The following is a 26,613-nucleotide window of genomic DNA, read 5'->3' on the forward strand; positions in this document are numbered from 1 at the left end:
ACAACTGAATATTTCCTTTCACGTTATTTCCTATATCATTTATGTACAAATTAAACAATAGTGCTCTCTTTTTGAGCAATTTTTCCATTACTTTTACCACCATGCCTGAGATACTGATTGGTCTATAATTTACTATTGCAGTCTTAGAACCTCCCTTCCAATGGAATTATTGTCCCCCTTTTCACTCCCTTGGAACTCTACCAGAGCTGAGACTTAAATTAAAGACTAGTCTGAGGCATTACCAGTTTCCTTGCACATTCTTGCCAAACCCAAGCTGATATCTCATCTACTCTCCCACATCTGGATCGAAAAATATCGATGAGAATTCATTAGTGTGACTGATTGATGTCATCCCATGTACTACCTGAATGTACACAAGAATTGGCACTGCCTCTAATGAAATTGTTCAATCTAAGTCTCAGCTCTGGCAAGGTTTCAAGGGAGTGGAAAGAGGGCAAGATAGCTGCATTACATAAGGGTGGCTCCAAGACAGAAGTAGCAAACTACAGACCAATTAATGTATCAGGAATGGTTGTTAAAGTATTGATTTAAGGTAAAATCCAATGGTGGGTGGATAGGTCTGTAGCGGGACGCTGCACTTTGTAAAGGGTAGGTCCTCTCTTAGTAATTTATTCACATTTTATAATAAAGCAACATTGCAAATGGATAAAGGATTTGGCTACACAGTGATACTGCTGGACTTTGCAAAGTCCAGCAGTATGTTGAAAATTATTACAACAGTTGGAGCAAATGGGAATGGATATGAAGCTAGTAGGTAGCATTGATAGGGGGACAGCTGATAGATAGACACCGGAGAGTAGTATATGTTGAAGTGGAATCTACAAGAATAAGGGTGACTAAGTGGAATACCTCAATGTTCTATACTAGGACAATTATTCTTTAATTTCTTGTGCAGGGATCACAAGCTGAGTGAGCTTATATAGGAAAAGATTATAAAAGGTATGACAGGAAAAATAGACGTATGAATGTGAACATGAACAAAATGAAGGATAGAGTGCTGTATGGAGACTCGTTAGTACGAGGTGTGTTAGTAGAGGATTTGACAAAATCGTACCAACCTGGTGCGACCATAAAGGACGTAACTGCGTCTATTAGAGAGCAAAAGGAAAGGGTGAAAGAAATGATTGTTGTGGCAGGTACGAATGATTTGAAAGGAGATAAAATGGAAATGATAGAAGACCTGAATGAATTGTTTGAGGTAGCAAAAGAAAAGAGTGAGAGAGTTAGAATGATTAGTCTTTTGCCACGGTATGACAGTGAAATGTTTAAAAGGAGGGCTATAATTGCAAATGACTTTATGCATGGGTTATGTATGACGAGTGGTGTGGAATTTGTGGATGTGTGGAGTGAGTTTGATGGGCGAAAGGATCTATATAAGATGGATGGCTTGCATTTGAATGGTTACGGTGTAAGAAGACTTGAGAAAGTGTTGCTGAATGTAGTGGATGTGCAAATTCAGGGAAACTAGATTTGTTAGGGAGGGGGGGTAGAGATACAGTCCTTATGGAGGCAGTTGAATGTAAGAATGAATATAATATGCCAGAGCAAATAAGGACAACAAATCAGAGTGGGAGAGTTAATATAAGGCATCAAGGTAGGGTTGGGGCTAATGGGGGTCTTAAATTCATGTACTAATACTAGGAGTATTAGGAACAAGAAGGAAGAGTTTTTGGCCATGGTTGGCACTTCCAGACCACAGGTTATAGGTATTAGTGAAACATGGCTGACTGTAGATGATATAACTAGTGGGATTGAATGTGATGGGTATAGTGTGTTCAGGAATGACAGAGAGAATAAAATGGGGGGGAGGAGTATTGTTGATGATAGCTGATGAGCTCCAGCCAAGGAGAATAGAAGTTGAATTGCAGGATAGAGAAAAGAGCACATTTGATGCCATTTGGTGTGAGATTGTGGCTAGCAGAACTAAATATACAATTGGGTGCTGCTATAGACCAGGTGATGGAAAAGATGGTGGTGACAGTATGCACAAGCAAATAGAAGAAATGGGTGGAAGGAGGGTGATTATTATGGGAGATTTCAACTATGGTCGCATTGATTGGAGTGAGGAGAGGACACACGGGAGGAAGGAACTGGATTTTATGCGGTTATTAAGGGATAACTATCTGCGACAGCATGTAATGGAAAATACTAGGGGTCAGAGAGTGCTTGACCTAGTAATTACATCTGAGGATTTGGCTGTAACAAATATGACCACATTGCCACCAATCGGTGAGAGTGATCATAGGGTCTTAACTTGGGAGGTGGCTAAAGGTGTAGAATTTTCAATTAAGACAGGGTACATGTGGAATTATCGGGCGGGAAAGTATGACAAGCTTAGGAGTTTGATTGGTTCAGTGCCATGGCATGTACAACTGCAAGGACTAGAAGTTGATAGTGATGGGAGGTAGTTAAGAAGTGCTTGCATGAAGCAATGGCTGACTGTATACCTAGAGTCCGAATAATAAATCAAGTAGGGGTTAAATGGATGAATAACACCATTAAGCTTGAGTTGCAAAAAAAGAAACAACTATGGAGGGAATTTAAGGAGAAGGGTGACCGGCAGGCACATGAACGGTATAAAGCGCAGGCCAGAAGGGTGACGAGTGTGGTAAGAAAAGCAAAAAAGGATTACGAAAGAACATTGGCCATTCAGGCTAAAGAGAATCCTAAACAGTTTTTTAGATATGTAGCAAGTAAAAGGAAAAATGTACATGGCAGATTGATTTTAAAGAATGCCGATGGTAGGGAGGTAACTGAATCAGTTGAGATAGTTGAGTTACTGAGTGAGCACTTTGCAAAAGTATATCATCCAGGTGGTGACATTGCAGAAACGAATAAACCAGTAGATTATACGGGAATTGTGGTTAATGAAGTGGAGGTGAGTAGTCTATTGCATAACCTCAATGTCAATACATCTGTGGGATTGGATGGTATACCAGCTCGTGTTGTACGAGAAGCAGCTAAAGAATTGTCAGTACCCTTGACCATTTTGTTTAATTCGAGTCTCGGGTCTGGGTTAGTCCCGAGCGGGTGGAAAGAGGGGAAAATAGTTCCACTGCATAAAGGTGGTTCCAAGACTGCTGTTGTAAATTACCGACCGATTAGCATATCAGGAATCATTGTCAAGGTCTTAGAGAAAATAGTCAAGAGGAAAATACAAGATTGGATAGAAGAAAATGGGATACTGTATCGGGGACAGCATGGTTTTGTGAATGGTAGGTCATGCCTCAGTAACTTGCTCACGTATTATAACACAGTGACGGCTGAACTGGATAAGGGTAATGGGTTTACGGTGATTCTACTGGACCTTGCCAAGGCCTTTGACAGGATTCCACATGGAATTCTAATCAGTAAATTGCAGCATATGGGAATGGACATAGGGTTGGTGAGATGGATAGGAGGGTGGTTGACGGAGAGATATCAGAGAGTGGCCGTCTTGTGGTAGAGTCCACAAGACGGCCTGTGACTAGTGGTGTGCCACAAGGATCTGTTCTTGGACCACTGCTGTTTAATTTGTTCATAAATGATATAGGAAATGATCTGAGAGGAACAGTTCATTTGTTTGCGGATGATGCGAAGTTGGGTAGGGCAATAGTGAATGCAGATGATGTCAAAATTTTGCAGGATGATTTGGATAGATTGGAGGTCTGGGCTAAGGAGAATGGATGTCAGTTTAATGTGGCAAAATGTAAGGTTATGCATTTTGGGGTGAAAAGATTGGCGGCAGGTTACTGCATTGGTGGAACCCTGCTCCAGGAAATTGATGAGTCACGAGATTTAGGAGTGTTGGTGGATAAGGAATTGAAATTTAGGGGACACATTGCAAAAGTGACCAAAACAGCTCATCAAATCACTTGGTTGCTGAAGAATACGTTGACAAGCAGAGACAAACAGGTTATTGTTCCTCTCTATCGAGCCTTGATAAGACCCCATCTAGACTACTGTGCTCAGATTTGGTCACCTAGGTTTCTTCTTGATGGGGAGGAGGTGGAGAGGATCCAGAGGCGAGTGACCAAGATGATAGCAGGTCTGTGGAATGAACCGTATGAGAACAGGTTGAGGATTTGTGGGTTGCAAAAATTGGTTGATAGGCGGAGGAGGGGAGATATGATTGAGACATTCAAATTACTGAAGGGTTTCTATAAAATTAATTCAGAAGATATTTTTGAGAACAGGGCTGGTTGTGGGAGGACTAGGGGACATCCATGGAAACTGGGCAAAAGTGTGGTTAGTAAAGGTGTTAGAGCTGGGTTCTTTACTTTTAGAGTAGTGAATGAGTGGAATGCGCTCCCTGAGTCTGTAGTGGATGCTGTGACAGTGAATGAGTTTAAGGCGAGGTATGATAGATACTGTATGAATGTCAAATAGTTGTGATGAATATGATTTGGGGCCTCCCTCGATGAGTCTAATGACTCCCTGGAGTTGCCCGTAATAATAGTAATAATAGTAATTAAGGTGTGGTGATGGGGAGGGGGGTGATATTCAGTTGTTTGCTGATGATGCAAAACTGAGGAGTGCAATAGATGATAAAGGTGATATAAATATCCTGCAGGATGATTTAAATAAATTGGTACTGTGGGCAAAGGATAATGACTATCACAATTTAATTGTGCAAAATGTAAGGTTATGCACTTCAGATTGAAAGGTTTCATACTGTATCACATTGATGGTATTGCATTGCAGGAAACTGATGATGTTAGGGACCTAGTATTAATGGTGGACAGAAAGTTGAAGTTTAGAGTTTAGTTTTTTGAAGTTTAGTTGGTAAAAGAGCTGAAAGCATTACTTGGATTTGAAAAATATGCTTGCATATAAAGATGGGGATGCTATTAACCCTCTTTATAAGACTATGATTCAGCTGTATCTTGACTACTGTGCACAGATTTGATTATTAAGAGGATTCAGAAATGAGTGACCAAGCTAGTGAAAACTCTGTGGAATGCTCCCTATGAGGATAGTTTGAAGGTATATTTATTACAATGTAGATATGTGGAAAGAGGGTACATGATACATATAAGATATTAAAGGGATTTTCTAAAATTGACACAAAGGAAATTTTTCAATATACGACAATTACTCAGAGAACTAGGGGTCTAAGGTTAGGCCACATTTCAACTCTGCACACAGATCTTATGAAGAGACATTGAAGATCTGTGGAGGATGTATAAGAGTGTGGTTAGCAAGGGTGTGTGGACTAGATTTTTTGCACGGAGAGTGGAATGGATTTCCAGAATTAGTTGCGAGTGCGTATAAATGTTAGTGTGGGTCTCCCATGAAGTGTCTCTGGATTCATTGAGATACTGTAAAATAATAATAATTATTTATAATAATTATAATAATATAGAGCCTTCAAAATGACTTAAGTATATACTGACTGTATAGTAAAGGATAACTGCTGCCAGTTTAATGTGAAAAACATAAAGTCATGCATTTTCAGAGGCAGGTATCTCAAGCTGTATACTATATTAATGGAAATGGAGTGAAGGTAAATTGATGAAGATAGCGAGTGGAGGTGCGTTGGTTATTGTGGACACAAAGTTGAAGTTTAGATGGCATACTTCAAAGATGACTGAAATGTTCATCGGATTGGCTGGATGTCGAACATAAATTCTTCACAATGAATATTGACAAGCAGGGATGGCATGATTATTATTCCTCTTTATAAGGTTAGGCTACATTTGAACTCTGCACACAGATCTTATGAAGAGACATTGAAGATCTGTGTGTTATGATGGCTACTTGATAAACAGAAAAAGAGGGGAGGGGATATGATAGAGAAATATCTAATTATTAAAAGAGTTTTATAGAATCGACATAGAAGACTTCTATCAAAACATCACAGAGAGAGAGAAAAAGGGGAGCCACTCACTTAAAAGTGTATACATGGGGGTAGTCGGCAGGGTTCTGAGCACTAGATTTTTAGTTTGGAAGGCAGTGAATTGGTGGAATGAGATGTCAAAGATAGTTTCTGTGCATCTGCACATGTGTGTGCGTGCGTGCACTTTGTCGAGAAAAAGTTCAAGGAGAAATATGATAGTATTATGTAAACAGTGGTTAGTATAGGCATCCCATGATTAGTTTGGATTCCATAGAAATGACAAAGAAAATAATAATTATTATTATTTACTCTTACTAATAATCACATATGCATTTTTGTTTATCTAATTATACATGTATTGCGTTTTTTCAAGAATTTCATACGGAGCTAATAACCTAATTATTGTTAAGTGGCTATTGTTTATTTTTAATCCAACTTCTATTATTCTTTCGTTCCAAAATGTGTAGTCATTTATTTGTTTTGAAATAGATTTATGAAACCAAATCACAATGTTTATGTGCACTCTTTAATTTCTACTGACTACACTACACAGTTTTTCTTATTTCTTTTCTCCGGTCATTATTACAATTTTAAGTCTTCCTGTATTTAATACTCGAATTCTATTCTTTAGAAAGTATTCCCCTTCTATATTACAGTATTCATTATATCTTGTACTTTTGATTTTTGTTTTACCATTTGCATTTCACTGTCATTTTGTGAAAAGTTCACTGAAATGTTTCTCTTCAGTTGTTTAAAGTAAGGTAAAAGGTGTCTCAGGTCAATTTACTAGCCTTATAATGGATAGTTCAGTGATACCTTATGGCCTGTTCTGAGGCCAGAACAGGTGATAATCAGCCTAAGTTCTTGAAAAACATGATACTAATGAGAGCGATGAAAAAGACGTAAAGTGCTTGAATTTTTTTTCTCCAGATTATAATATGGAAAATATTCTAATAGGCCTTTTAATGTGCAACATCTTCAGTCTTCATAAGCATGAGCTTTTAAATGTAATGAATTTCTGTATAAATATTTTGATGTTTCTAGATTTTTTTTTTATGGGAACATTTCTTCTTCACACTACTATTATTATTAAAGTAATGATATTCAAAGGGATTTAAATACTCATAAATATTCAAACAGTCGTAATATTTGCTTTGTTTTCCTTTTTACTCCTGATTAGTCTTTGGACTTCATGGAGGTCTGGTGTTAATAATAATTTCTAAAGAAAATCTAAAGCAAATATTTTCAACTTCCTTATTTCTAATTTCTACTTAATTTCCTCATTTTGCATTCCTCATGATATTTTTCAAAAATAGAATATCATCCCAATAAAAACAGAAATTATTTATATTTTTTGATTTCTCTTGTTATGTGATAGCAAAATTAAAACTATTTCTTTATAAAATATTATTATTACATGACACCTCCAATTCATAAAATTCTAAATTTTTATGAATTAGAGAATTCATAAAATTAGAATTTATGCATTAATTCTAGAATTCATGTACAATTACTGCCTTCATAGCATCGTCAAAAGTTATGCCAAAGCATAACCTAAAAACCAAACTAATTCTGCATAATGCTGGAGGTGCCAGAGTTTTTCATCCCATGTACAGGAAAATCGGCCATGAAAACATATGTAATTTACAGACAAAAATACTGTTGGTGGTGGTAGGTGGCATTGATGGTAGCAGTGCCATTGAGTTGCAGTTAGAGAATTAAGTATGGGATGGTACAAAAAAAAATAGTACTGAACAACTACAACGATATATGTTATGGAGTAAAGTTCAGTACTGTTTTTTTGTACCATACTGTAGTAGTGGAGAAGGCAAGATGTATGCAGTGGAGTAGAGCAGAGTGCCCTCCCACAATAAGTCTTTGGACTCCTTAGAGGTGTCACACTGTAATAATAATAATCACCAATGATTAGAGGCAAAAAATTGCATCTTGGCATGATCTAATGATAATGAAGTGCAATTAATTTGAATGCACATGATTCAACTGTAACTCAGTGTTATTATTCAGATATCTTAATCTGAATTTCTCTGAACTTAATCTTATCAACACCTAGACATGCTGTTTATGACTTAGTATCATGGCCACCCATGGTGGGCACAAATGAATCAGTAGAACAGTAGTAGATATCATGAAAAATTTGTTATCTTTTTATTGTGTGCTTAAGATATATGGCTAATGTTAAAGTTAATCTATATTCCAGAATTTTAGACTATATTTAGATTTTAAATTTAATTACATTCACATCATATCCCACTATGATTAGTGTTTTTCTGACCTAGGTGGTCAAGTGGATAGCATATATGATCACCAACAACTGGCTGTAAGCTTCAAATCTGATGATGCGAATGAATATTTGTGAATGTTTTTAAATGATAGAGGAATTCCATAGCCTAGTGCATAACTAGGCTATGGAATATATATTTTATATTTATATTCTTTTTTTTATAATTTTTTATAAAATTTATTAATTTAATTTAATTTAATTAATTTAAAAATTAAATGAGTTTTTTTAACATTATATATTAATATAATATATATATATATATATATATATATATATATATATATATATACATACCACTTTCACTATTTAAATGTAAGTTTTTAAAGCTAAAATTATATCAAGTGATATTATGGCATAAACTTTGTCTGAGCTGTAATCGAGGAGGAATATTGTGCCTGGCTGAATTTTATGAAATATTTCTTCAAATGATAAGAGATGAAAACATTTTGTACCATTTAGGATTTTCTGCTAATGCACATTTCTTCTTAGTGGCCAAATTAACTGTCACAGTTGCTTCATATGAGAATTAAAATATGAATATGAAGCTGCCATAATTAAAATTATGGCACAACAAATTAGATAGCAAGGTGCAAAGGATATTTTCTGATCCTACTGAATGGAATTAAATGAAATGTTGCATCACTCAAAATTGACGATATTCTGAAATGGGAAATGCTGAAACAACTAATGGAAAAACTTATACATCAGATTTTATCAAGATAAACTATTTTGTTCTAGCTAGAAGAGTTAGAAAAAATGACCCTTAAAAGCTTCACAGTATTATTATAATTAAATAAATAAATAAATAAATAATAATAATAATAATAATAATAATAATAATAATATAATTTATAATATTAATAATTATTAATATTATAAATTTATTATAATAAATGTTTACATAAATCCATTTTATATTTAATCTTGTTGTCTTTTAGATTAAGTGGCATCTCACCATTTTTAGCAGAGAATGACCGTGAGACTCTGAAACAAGTACAACAAGGAAAAATTAATTTTTCACCAGATTCCTTTGCTGGAGTATCAGATGAAGCTAAAGATTTCATGTCCAAATTATTAGTATTTGATCCAAGGTAAAAATCATCTGTAATTTAAATTTTATTCTTATGATAAAAAAATCATATATCTGTTTATGATTCTTTAAGATTTTTTAAAATTAATTTAGCAAATACAGTTCAATATCTTTTCAGTATGATCATTTGAAATATGCTTAATTTTTTGTATATATGAAATACACTTCCAACCATTGAGTTTCAATTAATTTCAAGTTTCTACAAACATAGCTGGTTAGAAAAAAAAAATTATACTTTTTAGAGTCCCAAACAACCTATAGAATTCTAAAAGAGTTAAATGTCAAATTTATTAATAATATAGGTATCTCTATGCAGTGAGAAGACTCATTGTGGGAGACCAACACTAATCTTTGTACATACAATACCCATCACACCTCTCATTAAACTTATTCACTGTCAGAGCACTTAAAATTAATTCTGGCAGTTCATTCCACTTATTCACCAAGTAAAAAATCTAGTCCTTGCACCCTTACTAACCACACTTTTACCCAACTTCCAGGGATGATCCCTAATTCTTTATCTATGTGTCATGTATAAAAAATTTTTTTTCTAGCAATCTTATAGACTCCCTTTAGTAACTTGTAAGTTTCTAAGATCATGTTCCCTCTTTTCCACCTAAATTTTGTAACCCAAACACATTCCATAGACCTGTCACTAACTAGGTCACCTGCCTCTGGATTACCTCCTAATTCCCTAGAAACTCATGACAAATATGTGCGCAATAATCAAGATGAAGCTGAATCACAGCCCTATAAAGAAGGATAATAACGTTCCTATCTTTACTTGTTAGTGTATATTTCAACATCTAAGTAATCCTTTGGGCTATTTTCACAACTTTTGCAATATGCCATCTGAACTTCTCTCCACCATTACCCCCAAATTACCATCACATTGTTGTACTGGATTGCATCACATCCTGAAGTGCATAACCATACATTTTGCAAAATTAAATTGACAACCATTATCCTTCACCCACAATGCTAATTTATTTAAATCATCCTGCAGGATATCTATATTCATATATGTACATATTTAACAACTATTGCCCTCCCTAGTTTGCATTATTTGCAAATAATAGAATAATCCCCCCCCCCCAAAAAATCATTCCCTCTATCATTAATATACAAATTAAAGAGTAATGACCCTAGTACAGAATAATGAAGCACTCAAGTAGTCACTGTCTCTTTTCTGAATTCATCTTCACCATATACTATTCTCTAGTGTCTATGAATTACCAATATCTATGTCACTAGCATCATATCCATTTCCATTTGCTCCAACTTTTGTAGTAGTTTTCCATGTGGTTTTCTGTCAAATACCTCTGCAAAGCCCAGAAGCATCATGTTGTAGCCATTTCCCTTAGCTTATCTAATTCTTCTGTCACTTTATTATAAAATGTGAGTAAATTATTAAGGCAGGACCCACCTTTTACAAAACTGTGTTACTACCCACATAGAGTATCATATTACTATCCACTCATTCCTGAATTTTCCCTCGAACCAACTTTTCCAATACTTTTAACACTCCTATGATACAAATTGGTCTGTAATTTGCTACATCTGTCCTGGAGCAACCTTTATGTAATGGAACTATCTTACTCTTTTCCCACTCCCTTGGATCCTTACCAGAGCTGAAACTTAGATTAAACAACTTCAGAATGCACTTCTCTTGTGCATTCTCATGTCATATGAGCTGACATGCCATCTAGCCCCAATGCTTTTATTCACACTGATATTTTTCAATATGCAGAGCATCTTTAGTTCATCTACCTTAACTCTCACATCAGTCTCTGACACACATCAACAACTGTAAAATTTCCAATTTCTTGATACACCATTGCAAAAATTATCACTTAATAACTCAACAATTTCTTCTGCATCTCTCAACTTCCTGGCATCAGCATTGATTAAAGTTATCTTTCCATAATCATTCCTCCTCTTACTCACTGATGGTGATAATTTTTGGCCAAGTCAATTTGACTCAATTCCACAAACTTATCTCCTTTATTTCTGATACTTCTTGCATTACACACACATGCATCCCCCCTTGGATTCATAATTACCCTTGCCTAATATCATTACCAATCCATTCAGATTTGAAACCTGTGAAACTAAAATCAGCATTGCATAATCATTTCTGTACACACATTCATTTGTCCCATGGGGTGGCTGAACCACACTTCCAACCATTCACTGAACAACACTCTAACATCTAACTCTAAAACCATTCAAATGCAGTCCAACAAGCACATACAAGTTCTTCCATACATCTTTAAACTGCACACATTCCTCCTGAACAAAGGGATGTCCCCTTGTTCACCTCCACCTTTTCCCATTCTATGAAAAATTTCTTCCACATTAACCCAATAACAATTCTTTACCAACTTAAATGTCTCAGTCATATCCCCTCACTTTCTCCTATTCACAAAGCTTTCTCCTATTTGCAAGCAAACTGTATTCCCTCAATCTGTCTTCATATCCCACATCAGAGCAGTTACCCTTAGTCGGTCTTCTCTGGACCCTTTCCAACATATCCTCATCACCATGAAATCAGAGGATCAAATATGTGCACAGTAATCCATACAAGGCCTGATTAAGACTTTATACATCTCCCTATTTATGCACATTAAAGTCTTCCACATCTTTGCTATAATCTGATGTGGACTTCACAATTTGTGCATTGTGACCAATGAACTTCACTTCCATGTCCAGCACTACTGCAAGGTCTCTTGTTCCCTCAACTTCTTCCAAAATTTCCCCACCAAATGTATAATTTCATCATGTTCTTGCCTGCCAAACTTCAAAACCTAACACTTTGCAACACTGAACTGATAGTTCGATGTTGCTGCCCACTCATGCAATCTATTCAAAGTCCTTCTGTAAGACAGAACATCTGCTTGATGAAGCTCTCTTTTAGAGAGTCAAGGACTCATCAAGAGAGGACTCATGGGATGCATAAATACTTATCTCTTTTAAAACATCTATGGACGATACACTCACAACATCCACTGGTAATCCATCTCCCCCACACACACACACTTACCCTAAAATTAGCCCCACACGAGAGAGCGAGTTCTTAGGTAGAACTAAAAAGTTATGCCAGGCATATAAATCTAATCCTATCAATTCTACTCTTAGTCTTACATGCTTTGAGGCATGAGTCGTGGAGGGAGATATTCCCAAGCATCTGATGGATTTCCTCAATCTCTTAGCTCTTTTACTCACACAGGTCCCCAGTTCCCTGAGACAGTTCTCAGAGATTATAGAAACTTGAGAGCCAGTGTCTATGAGTGCCTTAACATCCCTTCTGCAGATCCTTGTGTTTATAGTCACACAACTTGTGGTTATAGTCATTTCAGGGATTTGTCTCCCTCCCTGTTGCTCCCTTTTATTAGATGGTTTGGCACAAATATGTGATGTAGTTTCAGGTTGATACCTGGTGCAGTAAAGCAGTCTCGGGCAATGTGCCCCAGCTTGTTACAGTTGTAGCACCTGGGAAGCTCACGCCGGTAACCTCTTCTAGCCTCTCCATCTGAAGACAAAGGAGAGTTCGATCCACATTTGGCAGACATTTCTGTTAACTTTTCCATCAGAGACTCCATTCTGTTGAGCACTGGCTGTTGCAACTTTTCTAATTCTCGATGAATGAGATTAGTTATTCTTTCTTCTTCAAATACTTGAGAATTCTGATCATTGGGGGAGGGTTTAGCGTTAGATGACTGATTACTGAGTCGTCATTCTATGAGCGGCTGTTGCAACCTTTCTACCTCCTGTCTGACCAAGGAGCGAACTTCGCTAAATTTATAGGCATCAACAGCGACATTACAAACTGATTCAGTTTTGTTTCCTTCAGCATTTTCCTGCACTTTCTGACATTTCTCCTTTTTTTCTATTCTCTCCCTTGTTTGACTTGGGCTCCTATTGTCTTCTATACTATCTTTCACAACATTTATCTGGCTCATGGTGGCTGCGGGACAGATGTCTCCAAGCAGCTGTTTTCTTTCTGTAACGGCATGATAGCATTCTTTCAAGTTAGATATCCTTTTTGCAAAAGCTGCCTCCCTTAGTTCTTGTCTCAGGCCAACTCTGAAGTGTTGAAACACAGCCCAGTCTGGATGGCGTTTCTCATCGTCAGGCACACTCAGCATATTAGCAAATGTGAGTAGCCTATTATAGTATTCGGGGACGCTTTCCTTTTCTTTCTGGTTTATTCTTTGGAGCTTCCAGAGGTTAGGTCCCACATTTTTTGTCTCGGAAAATTGTGGATCTCCCTAAACCTCTGGTAGTCCAAAGTTTCTTTCAAGAGTAGCGAAGAGTAAAAGAAACTTTTTGCCCTTCCTGTCAGCTTACTGCGGAGCAGAACAAGCAACTGAAAGTCACTCCATCGCCCTATCCTTCTAAGTTCTATATATTCGAAAAAGGCTCTCACATTGTCTGATTCTTTGCCAGAGGTCTGAGGGAAAATTTGTTGGGGGTTAATGCTCTTAAAAAACTCTGGGTCGCTCAATTCTGAACTCGTTGAAAGTGACATACTTATTCTTTTAGCTTACATTAACTTTTCTGAAATTTCAAAATTCAAATTCCAAAATTCTTGTTTCTTCGCATGAAACTGATACCAACTCACTGTATTTGATTTTAATATTTCTTTTTCAGATCAAATACATCCTGCCGGCTGACTGCACCATTGTTATATTTTGTTTCTTTCTTAGCTTTTATTATGCTTTGACTTAAGTTTCTCTTATCTATTTTTCCATCTCTATAGTGCCTCTAGGATATTCTATTAACTTGATTTCTGTGAGACGTCCCTTTTTCAAGCCCAGGCAAATTTATTTGTTCAATTGCTGCGCCAGCCTGGGTCTAAGGATAGAATTGTCTTATCCTGGGAAAGTTCACAGAAATAAAGTGCCACTAAAGTTATCTAATTATTTTAGGAAGCCGTAGGTATCCTAGCCTTGCAGTCATAGCCCCTTTACTCTTATTTTAACCTGGATATTCCCCACACTTATAGGTTCGATTATCTAATGAGTGGTGAGTCAGTCATCATGGTCAGATTACACATATACATACTTCATAAAACATTTTTATTGAATAACTAGGAGATTACAAACAGTTAATAAGATATTAAGGCAATACTAAGGTAAATTCTGTCTAAAGTTTCACACTCAACTCTCGTACTTAATATACACAAGTCATGATTGCATTTAAAACACCTGATTAATAAGTTTCACATTAGTTAGACATGAGATGGTGCTCATCTGGCACAAAACATTTTTGTTTAAAATTCTCACTAAGATTCTCAGACAGATAGTTAATGAGATTCCTTTGATAGTTCCTGAACATTCTTAGGTATCAAAGTTCACTTTCCTTTCATTGAATCTTAAACTCTTTCACTCACTATTATCAAATAATATGGGTATGAAATGATAGTACTTATCTACACTGCTTGGGTCACATCAATTCCTTCATCTGTTTCTTTGTAATGGAATGTTGCTGCTGCCATAACCTGTAGCCACGTGGAATTCACCTGCACGATACGAATTTTGGCGCTTGCTCCAACTTCCTAACATCGGCATGTTCTCGCCGATGGTCCGTACTTCTGTTCTGCCATAATCTGGTGCTTCATCTAGTCGGAATACGCCAGTCTGCTATGGGAACATAGGAACTGCCCATCACGGAAGGTGAAAGTAAAGGGGAATCTCATCATTGGCCTACTGAAAAAAAGTGGGGTCAGAGTGCTCCAGTAGGTAAGAGAAAGAAGGGAGGAGAAGTGACAGAGATGTTCAGGTGGGGAAGTGAGGGGGGGGGATGGAAGAGGAGAAAAGGAGAAGAGAGGGAATAGGATGGGAAGAGCAGGTGGGGAGTAGGGAAAAGGAAATGTAGGTCTCAGCTCCCCACCCACTCTTCCCATCCTATTCCCTCTCCTCTCCTCTCCTTTTCTCCTCTCCCATTCCTCCTGCACCGCCTGGCTCACAAGATCGAAAAGACCACGGAGGTAGCCAGTGCCCAGGTGACCCGCCCTTTCAGGGCAGCCTGCCTTAAGTAGGTCTATGCTGCCTGGGTTTTTCCTCCAAACTACCTCCGTGGGAGACCAGGGAACAAAATAGACCTCGGGGGGGGGGGGGGGGGGACGGAGAGACCAAGGAAATGACCAGAAGTGGAGCTGCTGCTGCAGATGGAGATCTTAAAGCAGCAGCAGCAGGCAGAACTTGATGGTGTTATTTCTGACATTACACAGGATTGGAGGTAAACACCACACTTGTTCTTAAATGTGGTGTCACCCAGAGCCTCCTTTTCGAGATGTAAAAATCTCCTTAAGGAACCATAGAACTTGTAAAAAATGATCCGAGAGAGATCCAACAGATTGGAGGATTAGTAGGATTAGAAAATCTCTTTCTTACCTTCCAGATGTGGTATTTAAGCTCATTAATTACAAATACCACTAACTTCTGCTTGTTGTTAGCTGGGGGAGCGAACTGCAGGAAGATGACTTGCTCCTGCAGTAGGAGGGGGCGATGCAGAGCACATCGCTTAGCCCCCTCCAGATGAAGATGGAAATAGGACACCGGTAGAAGGCGTGTTCTGTGGTGTCCAGGCTCCCGCAGAAGTCACAAAAGGGGTTCCGGGTGTTGTGAAACTGCCAGATGTTGATGTTGACTGGAAGGTGTCCATACGCAATCCTCCATGCCAGGTCCTTTGTCGACAGGTAGCCTCGATGTTTCGAGAGGTGGCCGAAGAGGATCTCATTGTTGTTGATCCCCAGATCCAGAACATCGGTACGAAGGATGTTAAAGAAATGTTCGTACCATGTATAACTGTTCTGGATCCCGGCGATGTTCACACCCGACAAGCAGAGTTGTTGCATAAGCTGGCACAGTATGTTGTAATCTTCTGGAACAATCTCCACCTTGGGACCCTGGTGGACTGGAATGCCAAAAAGGGGAAGCTTGAAACCCAAGAAATACCACACTGAATAGACAGGGATGTTTAGTCTGCAGTACCCTGTTTAGATGGAAAGCAGTATTGCTTAGGTATCTGATGTTAAGATAGGGGAAGCTGAAGCCCCCCCAGCTTCTCCAGTGAAGGATCTTGATGTCAACTTCCTGGCGTAGACTGCCCCAGAAGAACTTCAGGAGCTTCCTGTAAAGCCGGATTTCTTGATCCACGCTGATGTTGGTAATGTTCAGGACATGCTGAAGCGCAGGGCATATAATGGTCTTGATGACAGAGGGCCTGGAGGAGAGTGACAGCTGTCCATTTTTCCAGTCCTTGAGTTTCTTGACGTGTTGTTGTTGTCAAGATGTTCTATTTTGAGCACGGGCTGTTCTTCAAACAGGACCCCCAAGATGGTGAAGGGGTCGGCAGTAGGGACAAGACCTGCAGGGATGTTGTTCAGGTCCCAGACTCCATACACCTTGATTTTAATTTTGCCGAGGGGTTCAATGTTATCCCCGACACTTTGAACTTGTGTAGGATGTTGTAAAAGTTCAAAGTGTCGGGGATAACATTGAACCGTTAATGAGGAGGCGAGTGGAGCTGTTGTTGTTGTAGCCTCCTCTGATGATGTTAAGGAGTCCACTGCTGACCCCGACTTTCTCCAAGATGTTAAAGAGAAAGGAGTGCCGGATGCTGTCGAATGCTCGGTTGAGATCAATAGTCAGCAATGCCATGGAGTAGCTTTTAATGTTAACCAGACGTAGCAGTTCTCTGATGAAGATGAGAATGAACTCCATCGATCGACCAGAAACACCATACACTTGTGTACATTTGATGACGTACCTCATTCCGATCTTCAGTCTGTTGTTGAGAACACGGGCAAGGATCTTATAGTCCGTGTTCGACAGACTGATGGGGCACGAATTCTTGACTTTGGAAGGGTCCCTGTTGGTCTTCGGGATGAAGATGGTATGGCATTCCAGAAATTCCCATGGCATGTTTCCGGTGGTAAGGAAGATGTTGACGATTGCCACGAGAATGGGGAGGATGTGGTCCTAGCCCTCTCAGTAGAGTTCTGTGCTTAATCCGTCTAGCCCAGGCGCTTTCTTAGTATGGCATTGCTTGAAGGCTGATGTTATTTTGGCTGCTGTAATGGGTTCATCCAATCCTGCTTGTCTGTGCACAGGGAAGGGGTCAATGTTCCAATAGGAGTAATCCTTGGGGGGGGCACTGTTGTCTTGGTAGAGTTGACTGTAGTACCCCCAGAAGGCGTTCATGATGTTGGGTGTTGTGGTGTAGTCACGCCCACCTTCAGTGATGGTAGTAATGGTTTGCTCCTGCCGACATAACGCCTGTTGTACAAAGTTGACATAACGCCTGTTGTAAAAACGCGGTCGATTGCCTGTCTTCCGAGCAGAGGTGGAGACGGATCTTAATGTTCTTTTCTTCCACTTCCTTCTGTTCTCCATTTCAATGTCAAGATTAATGTCACTGATGGCGTTGTGACATGGAAATACTTGGCGTTCGCTGGCCACGAACCAGCTCCTCTCCTTGTAGATCAAGGATCTGAGCTCTTCTGAGGAAGGCACATTCCTGGCCCCATTGTTTCATGTTTTTTTTAATGGTAAGTTTTAGTTGTGCCCAGGCTTCCCAGTCCCAGCCGGCAGTGCTCCAGGTGGAGCACAGTTGGTTAAGCTTGGCTGAGAATAGGAACGGGAAGTCAGGTGGTAACTTCCAGGAGCCCGGACCAACATCTACAGCTTCTAAAGGATGATACCTGAGCACGACTAATTTGTGGTCCGAGATGGAAGAATTAACTGGAACGTGCCTTATTGTCTTGGCTCTGGAGACAAGGGAAGGTGTTAAATAGAAGCGATCGATCCGTGTGGCGATGCCTCAGCCTGTCCAAGTATAATCCCGACAGTAGGGGTTGTGAGCCCTCCAGATGTCTGTTAACTGGAGATTCCTGAGGTGAATTTCCAAATCCCTGTAGCCAGTTGTACCTGCGTTTGGATTACCCCCTACTTTATCGTAGGCCAGGTCTGCCACACAGTTAAAGTCCCCCATCAAGATGACGTGATGGGTGCTGTACAAGTATGTATGGAGTGACTGGAAGAATGCTGGTCTTAATGTTGCATTTGCCAGGGTGTAGATGTTTATGTATCTAGTGATACAGCCCTGGTACTTCCAGTCGATGGCAAGGACTCTCCCTTCTGTGTCCCTCTGGATATTATGGAAGGCTCCAAGGAGGGAGGCTAGCATAAGTACCCTGATGGTGTTTCTTGTGCCGAAGCTCCAAAAGGATGTGACGGGATATTAATGGCTCAGTTCCTGCATGTCCCGGTAATGGAAGAAATGAGTTTCTTGCAGGAACATGAGTTGGATGTTAAAGGCTAGCATAAGCTTCCACACCTCCTCTTGTTTTGATGGTGAACGGAGCCCTCTGATGTTGAGAGAGGCAACTCAGAAGGGGGGGGTAGCATTACAATGTTTTAGGTTGTTGAACCCGGCCTAGATCTTTGAGTCGCAGTTGTTTTACGTGTTTAGTGAGCGACTCAATCTGTAGGGGGGAGGTAGAATATTCGGCACCTTGCAGACTGGCTTCCAGTTTTCTGCATGAGTTTGAGAGAATCTCGAACTCGTGGGAATGTTCTTTATCTTAAAACTAATGATCTTGTTGTCTTTGGTTTCAAAGTCACAGAGATTAAAATGGGAGCCGGTAAATTTTTTGAGTTGACACTTTCTTTGTGTTTGGAAGGGGTTTCCACCTCCATTTCGGACTCAGATTTGTTGAGTCCGTATTTCTTTTGGAGTGGCTTTGGTGGTGTTTCTTCTTGGATCTTGGGGAAGCCACTTCTTTTGGGAAGTTCTTTAGGAGGTGGAAGATCTTGTACCCCCTCCTGTGTCTTCTTTTGTTCTGCAGGGAGAGGAATGCGGGCTGCTGCAGGGGAGGTCTGGGAAGCATCAACAGAAGAAGCTTCCACTGATGTTGTTCTATCCATTGCTTCTTCTACCCTCGGCTGTTTGTTCTTGTTCCGATGGTGGTGGAACGGTGGAAGTGGCTGAGGGGGAGACTGTTTCCTCAGCTGATGTTATGCTGGGGGGGGGGGAACAGTTTCTTCTGCTGTTATCGGATGCTTCTTGATCTTTCCCAAGACCGTCTATGTAAATGTTTTCTCCCCGCTGGTGTTGGAGAGAACCGGAAATTCACTGGCGTCTCTTGTAGGCTGTGGGGAAAGTGCTTCAATAGGCACCCCTGCCCTCTCGGCAAAGGTACACAGAGGACAAGATGTTAATTTATGATCAGTGCTGACACACTTTCGGCAGGGGTGTGGGCATTGGTTGGAAATGTGCCAGACGTCTGCGCAATCGAAGCACTTGGCTCGGGGGGGGGGAGTCACTCCCCAGATGTTCAATTGAGCCTCATCGCAGACACGGTCTTTGCACTCCGGGATAATTCACCATGACACACGACATGCCGATGGTAACGAGATTTAGCACTTGCTGTCGCATGACCATAGTGAAAGTGACTTCACCAGAATACCAGGCGGGGTCTTCCTGGGAGATGCTCTTCTTAATATTGCTCACTTTCCCCCACTTGTTGAATGTTTGGATGAGCACGTCGTCTCCGGCTTCGATGTACTCCATGGGGAAGCGGCTGATTTTTGTTGTTGCACTTGGGACCCAACCATGGTAGGGGTCACCTGCTTCCCTTGGACTTGGAAGCCCTCTAAAAGTTTATCCCTCGTCATCATGTTCTTTACGACAAACAGAAATCATCTTCCTCTGAGTTGGTGAAGGAGAAGATGTTCTGAGCTCCTACGTTCTCCTTTAGAACTTTGGTTAATACTCTGGGGTCTTCCAACCCTGGAATCTCCACTCCTAGGGTCTGGGTCCTGGGGGGGGGGGATCACTCGACTCATTTCCGGTCTCTGCGCCTAAAAAAGAAAAAAAAATTAGAGTCCAAAGACTCTAAAATAATCCCATAGTGCTAAAAAGAGCTACCAGCAAGTTAAAGGTTAGTAAATAAACAACAAAGTTAGTAAAAATGTTAAAAAAGACACAATAAATTTAACAGAAAGTAACTATAACAATGAAAAAATTCCCACGTGGCTGCGATGTTAACACTGCAAAGTTTCCGGAACAGAAAAAAACGAGAGCGGTTCAGACCCATGCTGCCGTATATATTTCCTTTTTCAGCGCCCTCTATTCTGAGTTCGAACCACACACACACACACACACACCAGAGTTCCTTATTCATTCTACTCGGTGACGTCATTTCATTATCTTATGGAGTCGTATTTTCAGGAATGCGTACCACGAATATCTTTCCACAAATTCTATAGCTACGGGTGTTACGTCACGACCATGGTATTCCCGTGACCTTCGACCTTTTTGTTAGCAGTGTACTCAGTGCACTAACTTTCTTGTTTACATAAGTTTTATCATATATTCAAAATTACATTAATTCTATTACATTGTCTAAGATTGTAGGAAGCCTCAGACTTAATACTTTTTCTTTAATCATATTCTATCTAGTTTGACATGATAATATTTCTCTACTAAATTTAAATTGATGGCAAAAAAGGACAAGTATGTTCCTCCGGTTAGATACATCTTGTTAGATCCTGTATGGGTGATTCACGATCTAACAAGATCCTTTCATTTATCTCATCATCTCTGAAACCAGATAATCATATCTGAGCACTATTGTGCTCAGATATGATTGCATTGTACAGTGGAAGAATAACTTCCTTATTCCTACAAGTTATTGTCCTCTTCAACGTTGAAGTTATATACCTCAACCACCATATCAATGTGGTTTTAACCTTTAGCTCCTTATCTACCATCCTGCAGGTTTTCTGTACAGGATATGTTCCTTACTGCTTTTCCTAATTTTTACATTACTGGCAAATAACTGTATATTACCATTCAAATCAAATGTAATATCATCGATATAAAAGTTAAACAACAATGGCCAGAGTACATAACTGTTTATCCCACTGATCATCCTACTTCTCATAGACATAGTACCTCCATGCATTTTTTTTTTTTTTTTTTTTTTTTTTTTTTTTTTTTGATACCTGTCAGTCAGCCATTCTTCTATTTATGTCACAAGACTATTTTTCATACCCATCTCTTTGAGTTTGAGTATGCCCAAGTTGGATCAAATACATAATAGATCAAAAAAGAATATAACAGAAAAATGAACAGTCTTCTAACTTATCAGGTTATAGATTGGAATCTCACTAAATCTCAAAAGAAAAAAAAGTATAAATTAATAATAAAAAATAGTTGCATGTTTGCACCAAGAAATAATCAAATATCTAAAACTTTCCTGTCCTTGTCAGATGTCTTCTCCCTCCAGGAGATTGACTACTATATGTCTCCACCATGTCCTGTTCTGTGCCTCTTTGCTGCATTCCTCATATGAGAGATAAGTCAGTCTTCCATATTTTTCATCCACTCCAATCTTTGTCTTCCTCTCCTTCTCTTTCCCTCAACAGTTCCTTTGAGAAGTGTCCTTTATAGGTAGGCAGTTATATCTCAGAATATGTCCGAAATAGCTGACTTTTCTCTTTTTAATTTCTTTTATCAGGCTCCTGTTTATGCCTACCATCTCTAGCCCCTCTTCATTTGTCTTTTTGTTTTTCCATGATATCCTCATAATTCTTCACAGCAACACATTTCAAAAGCCTGCAGTTTTTTCACACTCAGATTGGAGCATGTCCATGTCTCTACTCTGTATAATAATGTGGACCACATGTAACATTTGAAGATTCTTAGTCTTGTTTTCAGATTTAATTCTCTAGATGTCAGTAGATTTTTCATATTGTTGAAAGTTGACCTTACAATTTCAATTCTTATTCTAATTTCATCTTCTGTCCTGCCATTCTCTGTGATCAAGTGTCTGAGGTATATGTATGTTTGCACCTGTTCTAATTTTATTTCCTTTTATATCGATGCATATTTTTGGTATTTCCTTTTCTCTTGAAATTATCATGATTTTTTGTCTTTTTAAAGTTGAAACTGAGGCCATACTGTTTGCTGTACTTGAGGGTTTCATCTATAAGAGTCTTGAATTTACCATGTTTAATAAACCATCTTAGATATACAGTTTCCCAAAAACTCACAAAGCTTATAACTCTCCCTCCTACCTTCATCCTATAGTGGATAGCACAGACAATCCCACCTACAAACTTGCCAAACAATCAGCGATATCACTTCCCCCCCCACAAATAATTCTCTTCTTTAATAAAAATCCTATTTCCTTTAAATTCTTAATTTAAAAAATGCCAAACAATGGCATTTTTAAAATTTTTTAAATTACCTTCCTCTTCGCAGAAAACTCTCTATCCTTATTAAAAATTCTGTTCCCTTTAAAACCATAAGAAAAAATCTTAACCCCAAAAATTCAGACATCATGATCAACTTTGATGTTCTCAATTTTAGCAATGTACCACTGACAGAAACTCTAGACCTTATCAATCCACATATTTACTCTCAACATATTTGAATTATTCAAATCGCCATAGACTCAGGTTATTTTTCATGGAAAGAAAAGTATACAAACAGTGAGATGGGACTACAGTAAGCTCTACTCATTGTCCCTCTAGAATCTCTCTGCAGGATTTCTAGAAAAACTAAGCTTTCAATACTACATATAAACCAACAGTCTAATAGATGACATGTTTGCTATTTGGTCTCGTAGTCTAGACCAGTGATGGCGAACCTATGACACGCGTGTCAGCACTGACACACTTGAGGGCTTCAGGTGACACACCTTGGATGTTGAAAGATATTGATATTCTGATGAAAAAACGGTGATAAATCGTGTAAGATCGCTCTCAGTTATGGCGAAGGTAGGTTTTGGTTCATTGAAAGAATTATATTTTATAGTTAGCCTATTTCTATTTTATTTTGTAATTAGCTTATAAACAACGAGCGTTTTAAGTTTACGTTTTCTTTCTTAATCATTATAATTTCTGCATAGTCATATGCAGAAATTATAATGATTATAATGAAATATGATATAAAAACTTATAAAAATTATTATCAATGTTATGTGATACAAACTTATAAATAAGTGCTTTATATATTATAAACTTAAAGTTTTCATTTGACTTCTGTGTGAAATTTGTTGATGTGTGCATTCCAAGTCTCTTGACTGAGTAATACGAGTTCTAAACATATTGAAAGCCACTTTAACAGAAAATATAATTCGCAGCATTAAATATTGAATTTATCTGAGTAAATAATGAAAACATTTTTATAGTTGCAATATTAAATCAGTAAATTTTGTTAAATAATGCATATAGTAACAACTTACGATGACATCGCAACAAAACCTAGTAAATAGCTGCTATGTAGGAGCATGATAGAGAGTAAAATGTAACAAGGTTGCGACGACCGGTAATAAATCTAGCAACCCTGCTGAAAGAAGTAGTGGTAGTCTTACATGGTCTGCCACTTAAGTATTTGAGTTGCTGGTGTATAATTCATTTCCAGTAATTGTTATTTCTTATTAATTATTACTGGTGTATATAATTGTGCTCTGTTTTAATTTGTGAACCCTTTTACAATGGCAGCTAGCACTAATAAAAAACTAAAATTATCACAGAAAGGAAGTGGAAGAAATTTCCAAGATGCCTGGACTGAACAATATAGTGTTATTGATAGAGGCGATAAAGTTCTCTGTAAATTGTGCGGTGAGCTATCTGTGAGTAGAACTTGGAATGTAAGAAGACATTTTGAAACTAAGCACAAATGGCTCCTAGAAAAAGCTTTTGAAGAACGCAAAGAATCGCAACATCTAAAACTAGCAAAATCACAATCAGGGACTTTAATTAAATTTGTTTCAGGTCCTTCAAATTTAGTAGCCCCAAGTTACAGTATTTCACATACTATTGATGAACATGGGAAACCACTTAATGATGGTGATTATATTAAAGAAGCTTTTGTAAAGTGTGCACCATTTTTATTTGAGGACTTTCATAATAAGGAAGCTATTGTAAAGCGCATGAAAGAGTTACGAAAAAGTAGGAATACTATTTATATCAATAAATGCTAGTATAGAAAATCAAATAATACTCATGCCATTGTTTTTCCATTTGTCTCGATGAAACTACAGATATTACGTCATCAGATCAATTGGCTATTATTGCAAGGTATGTTCATGGTGATTCTATGCACAAGGAATTGATAAAGTTAGAAAATTTACCTCAAAACACAACAGGTAAAGACATACACGACTGTGTTGTTAAAGTGTTCAGTGAGAAACAGATAGATTTATTGAAAATATTTTCATTTACAACTGACAGCATGCTTAATATGGTTGGCCGTAATGTCGGTTTTATCAAACAATTTACAGAATATGTTGGTCATCCCCTGATTTGTTTCCATTGTATTATAAATGAGGAGACACTGTGTGAGAAATCAGCCTTAAAGGATTAGGATGATGTGATGAGAATTGTGACAAAGGTAACTAATTTTATTGTTGCCAGGCTTTAAACAAATGAGAATTTAATTCACTTTTAAGCGAAGTTGAATCAGTGTACAATGGTCTATTAATGTACAACAATATTCGATGGTTGAGTCATGGCAAAGTACTTGAACGGTTTGTTGAATCTTTAAATGAAATTAAATTATATTTAATACGAAGATCATCTAGCACGAATTTTCTCAGTTGAACGATTCTGCTTGGCTCAGTAAGCTGATGTTTTTCACAGATTTTTCATTGCACCTGAATGAACTTAATATGCAATAGCATGGTTTCGGAAAATCTGACGATGTTATGTTTGGCACGATCAAGAGCTTTGAGAATAAACTCAAAATATTTCAACATGATTTAGAAAGTAACAATTTTAAGTATTTCCCAAGAGTGAAATTTTTTTTAACGAAACCAGCCCCAAAAATCATGAACAACCTATCAACTAATCTACTGAAGTTCTAAAGTCAGTAACTGAGCAGTTTTCTTCTAGATTTGAGCAATTTTGAATGTTAGAACAAACAATCCAATTCATAAAGTATCCTGATGAAACAGAATTCATGGATCTTAAATTAAATGGCTTTGAGTGGTTGGATTTAAAAGATCTAGAAATGCAAATAGCCAACTTCCAGTGTAATCCTATCTGGAAAAGAAAGTTTATTGCTCTCAGAAATGAATTAGGACTTGAGCGGGAATGTCTGCATGATACCTTGTGTAAAAATTCAGACTGTGAAATTCTAAGCATGTGGAATAGCCTTCCCAAAAACTTTCATGCTCTTAAAATCTTTGCTAAAGCTCTTCTAACAATTTTCTCTTCTGCATGCTCTTGTGAAACTCTATTTTCTGCCTTAAATAATATCAAATCGAAAGGGAGAAATAGATTGAGCAATGATTTGAGCGCTGCCTGTGTAGCATTAAAATATACACACTATAGCCCTTCTATAAAGCAACTTTCTACCAGTATTCAGAAACAGAAAAGTCATTAAATGTAATGTAAGTTTGTAATTTCACTTTATTAAATTAATTGTATAATATGAATTCGTAGATTTTATATCAATGTTCTATTAAATAAATAGCCTAATATGATATGTATAAGTCACCATCTATGATTATGTAGTTAAATTTATAATGCATGTATGCAAGTGGCACATCAACAACGTCAATATTTAAAAAAAAAAAGATGTTTGACACACCTGGGTAAAAAGGTTCGCCATCACTGGTCTAGACAGATTAGATACATTTTTGGTGCATTTAAACTGCTAACATCGTAAATACACTTTACTAGAGAAAAATGGACAAAACAACTGTCTTCCCTTCCTGGACACACTATTTATGTGACTATAAAATGCTCCATTATCCTTTTCTGTCTATAGGAGCTCTATACACAATGGAACGTACTTATATAAGCAGTCACACCATCATCCATCCTAATAGTGTGGCATCCTCAAAATACAAACAGGGGCCAGAGTTATTTGTTCTAATGACACAACCCTTGCTACACAACTCAGTTATCTTCATCACACTGTTTTAGCCAGTAGCTACAACAGAATTCTCATGTTCCTATCCCTATCACCCCTGATACAAAAGATCACAGCAAAACTATTCCCACATCCCATCCCCTATATATCGGGATACTTTTGCCATATCCCCCCCCCCTTCCTCAAATGTGCCCAGGAATAACTATATCCAGAATATATCTGAAAAGATAGTTATGAAGTTCTTTATAAATGTAATCACCATGCTACTTTCAAACTACACAGCTAACTAATGACCTTCATCCATTCTCCAAAGAATCAGCTTCATCCTCTAATACATCCTGGAGTGTATAAAGTTCCTCGAGCCTGCAACTTAGCATTCTTTGGACAGAGTGTTAGGTGTTAAAATCTATCTTCAAGAATATAAAAACTACATTCATGATCATCCAGGTGGAAAGTCAGGGCTGGCAGACCATGCTCTGGATA

The 26,613-nt window shown here is 38.1% G+C and overlaps 1 protein-coding gene across 1 annotated transcript in view; it reads left to right on the top strand.

Annotated features, from left to right (window-relative positions):
- Nucleotides 1-26,613, top strand: part of LOC150105008 (protein Obscurin-like) — a 790,953-nt gene that overhangs the window by 639,305 nt on the left and 125,035 nt on the right. Inside the window, exon 63 of the mRNA XM_090395103.1 lies at nt 9,080-9,232. Coding sequence (XP_090251229.1) covers nt 9,080-9,232 — 153 coding nt within the window. The remainder of the gene's footprint in view (nt 1-9,079; nt 9,233-26,613) is intronic.

This window comes from Typopeltis vanoorti, chromosome 7 (assembly GCF_054136105.1).
Source record: "Typopeltis vanoorti isolate ZY-2024b chromosome 7, IOZ_Tvanoo_1.0, whole genome shotgun sequence".
Taxonomy (NCBI): Eukaryota; Metazoa; Arthropoda; class Arachnida; order Uropygi; family Thelyphonidae; genus Typopeltis; species Typopeltis vanoorti.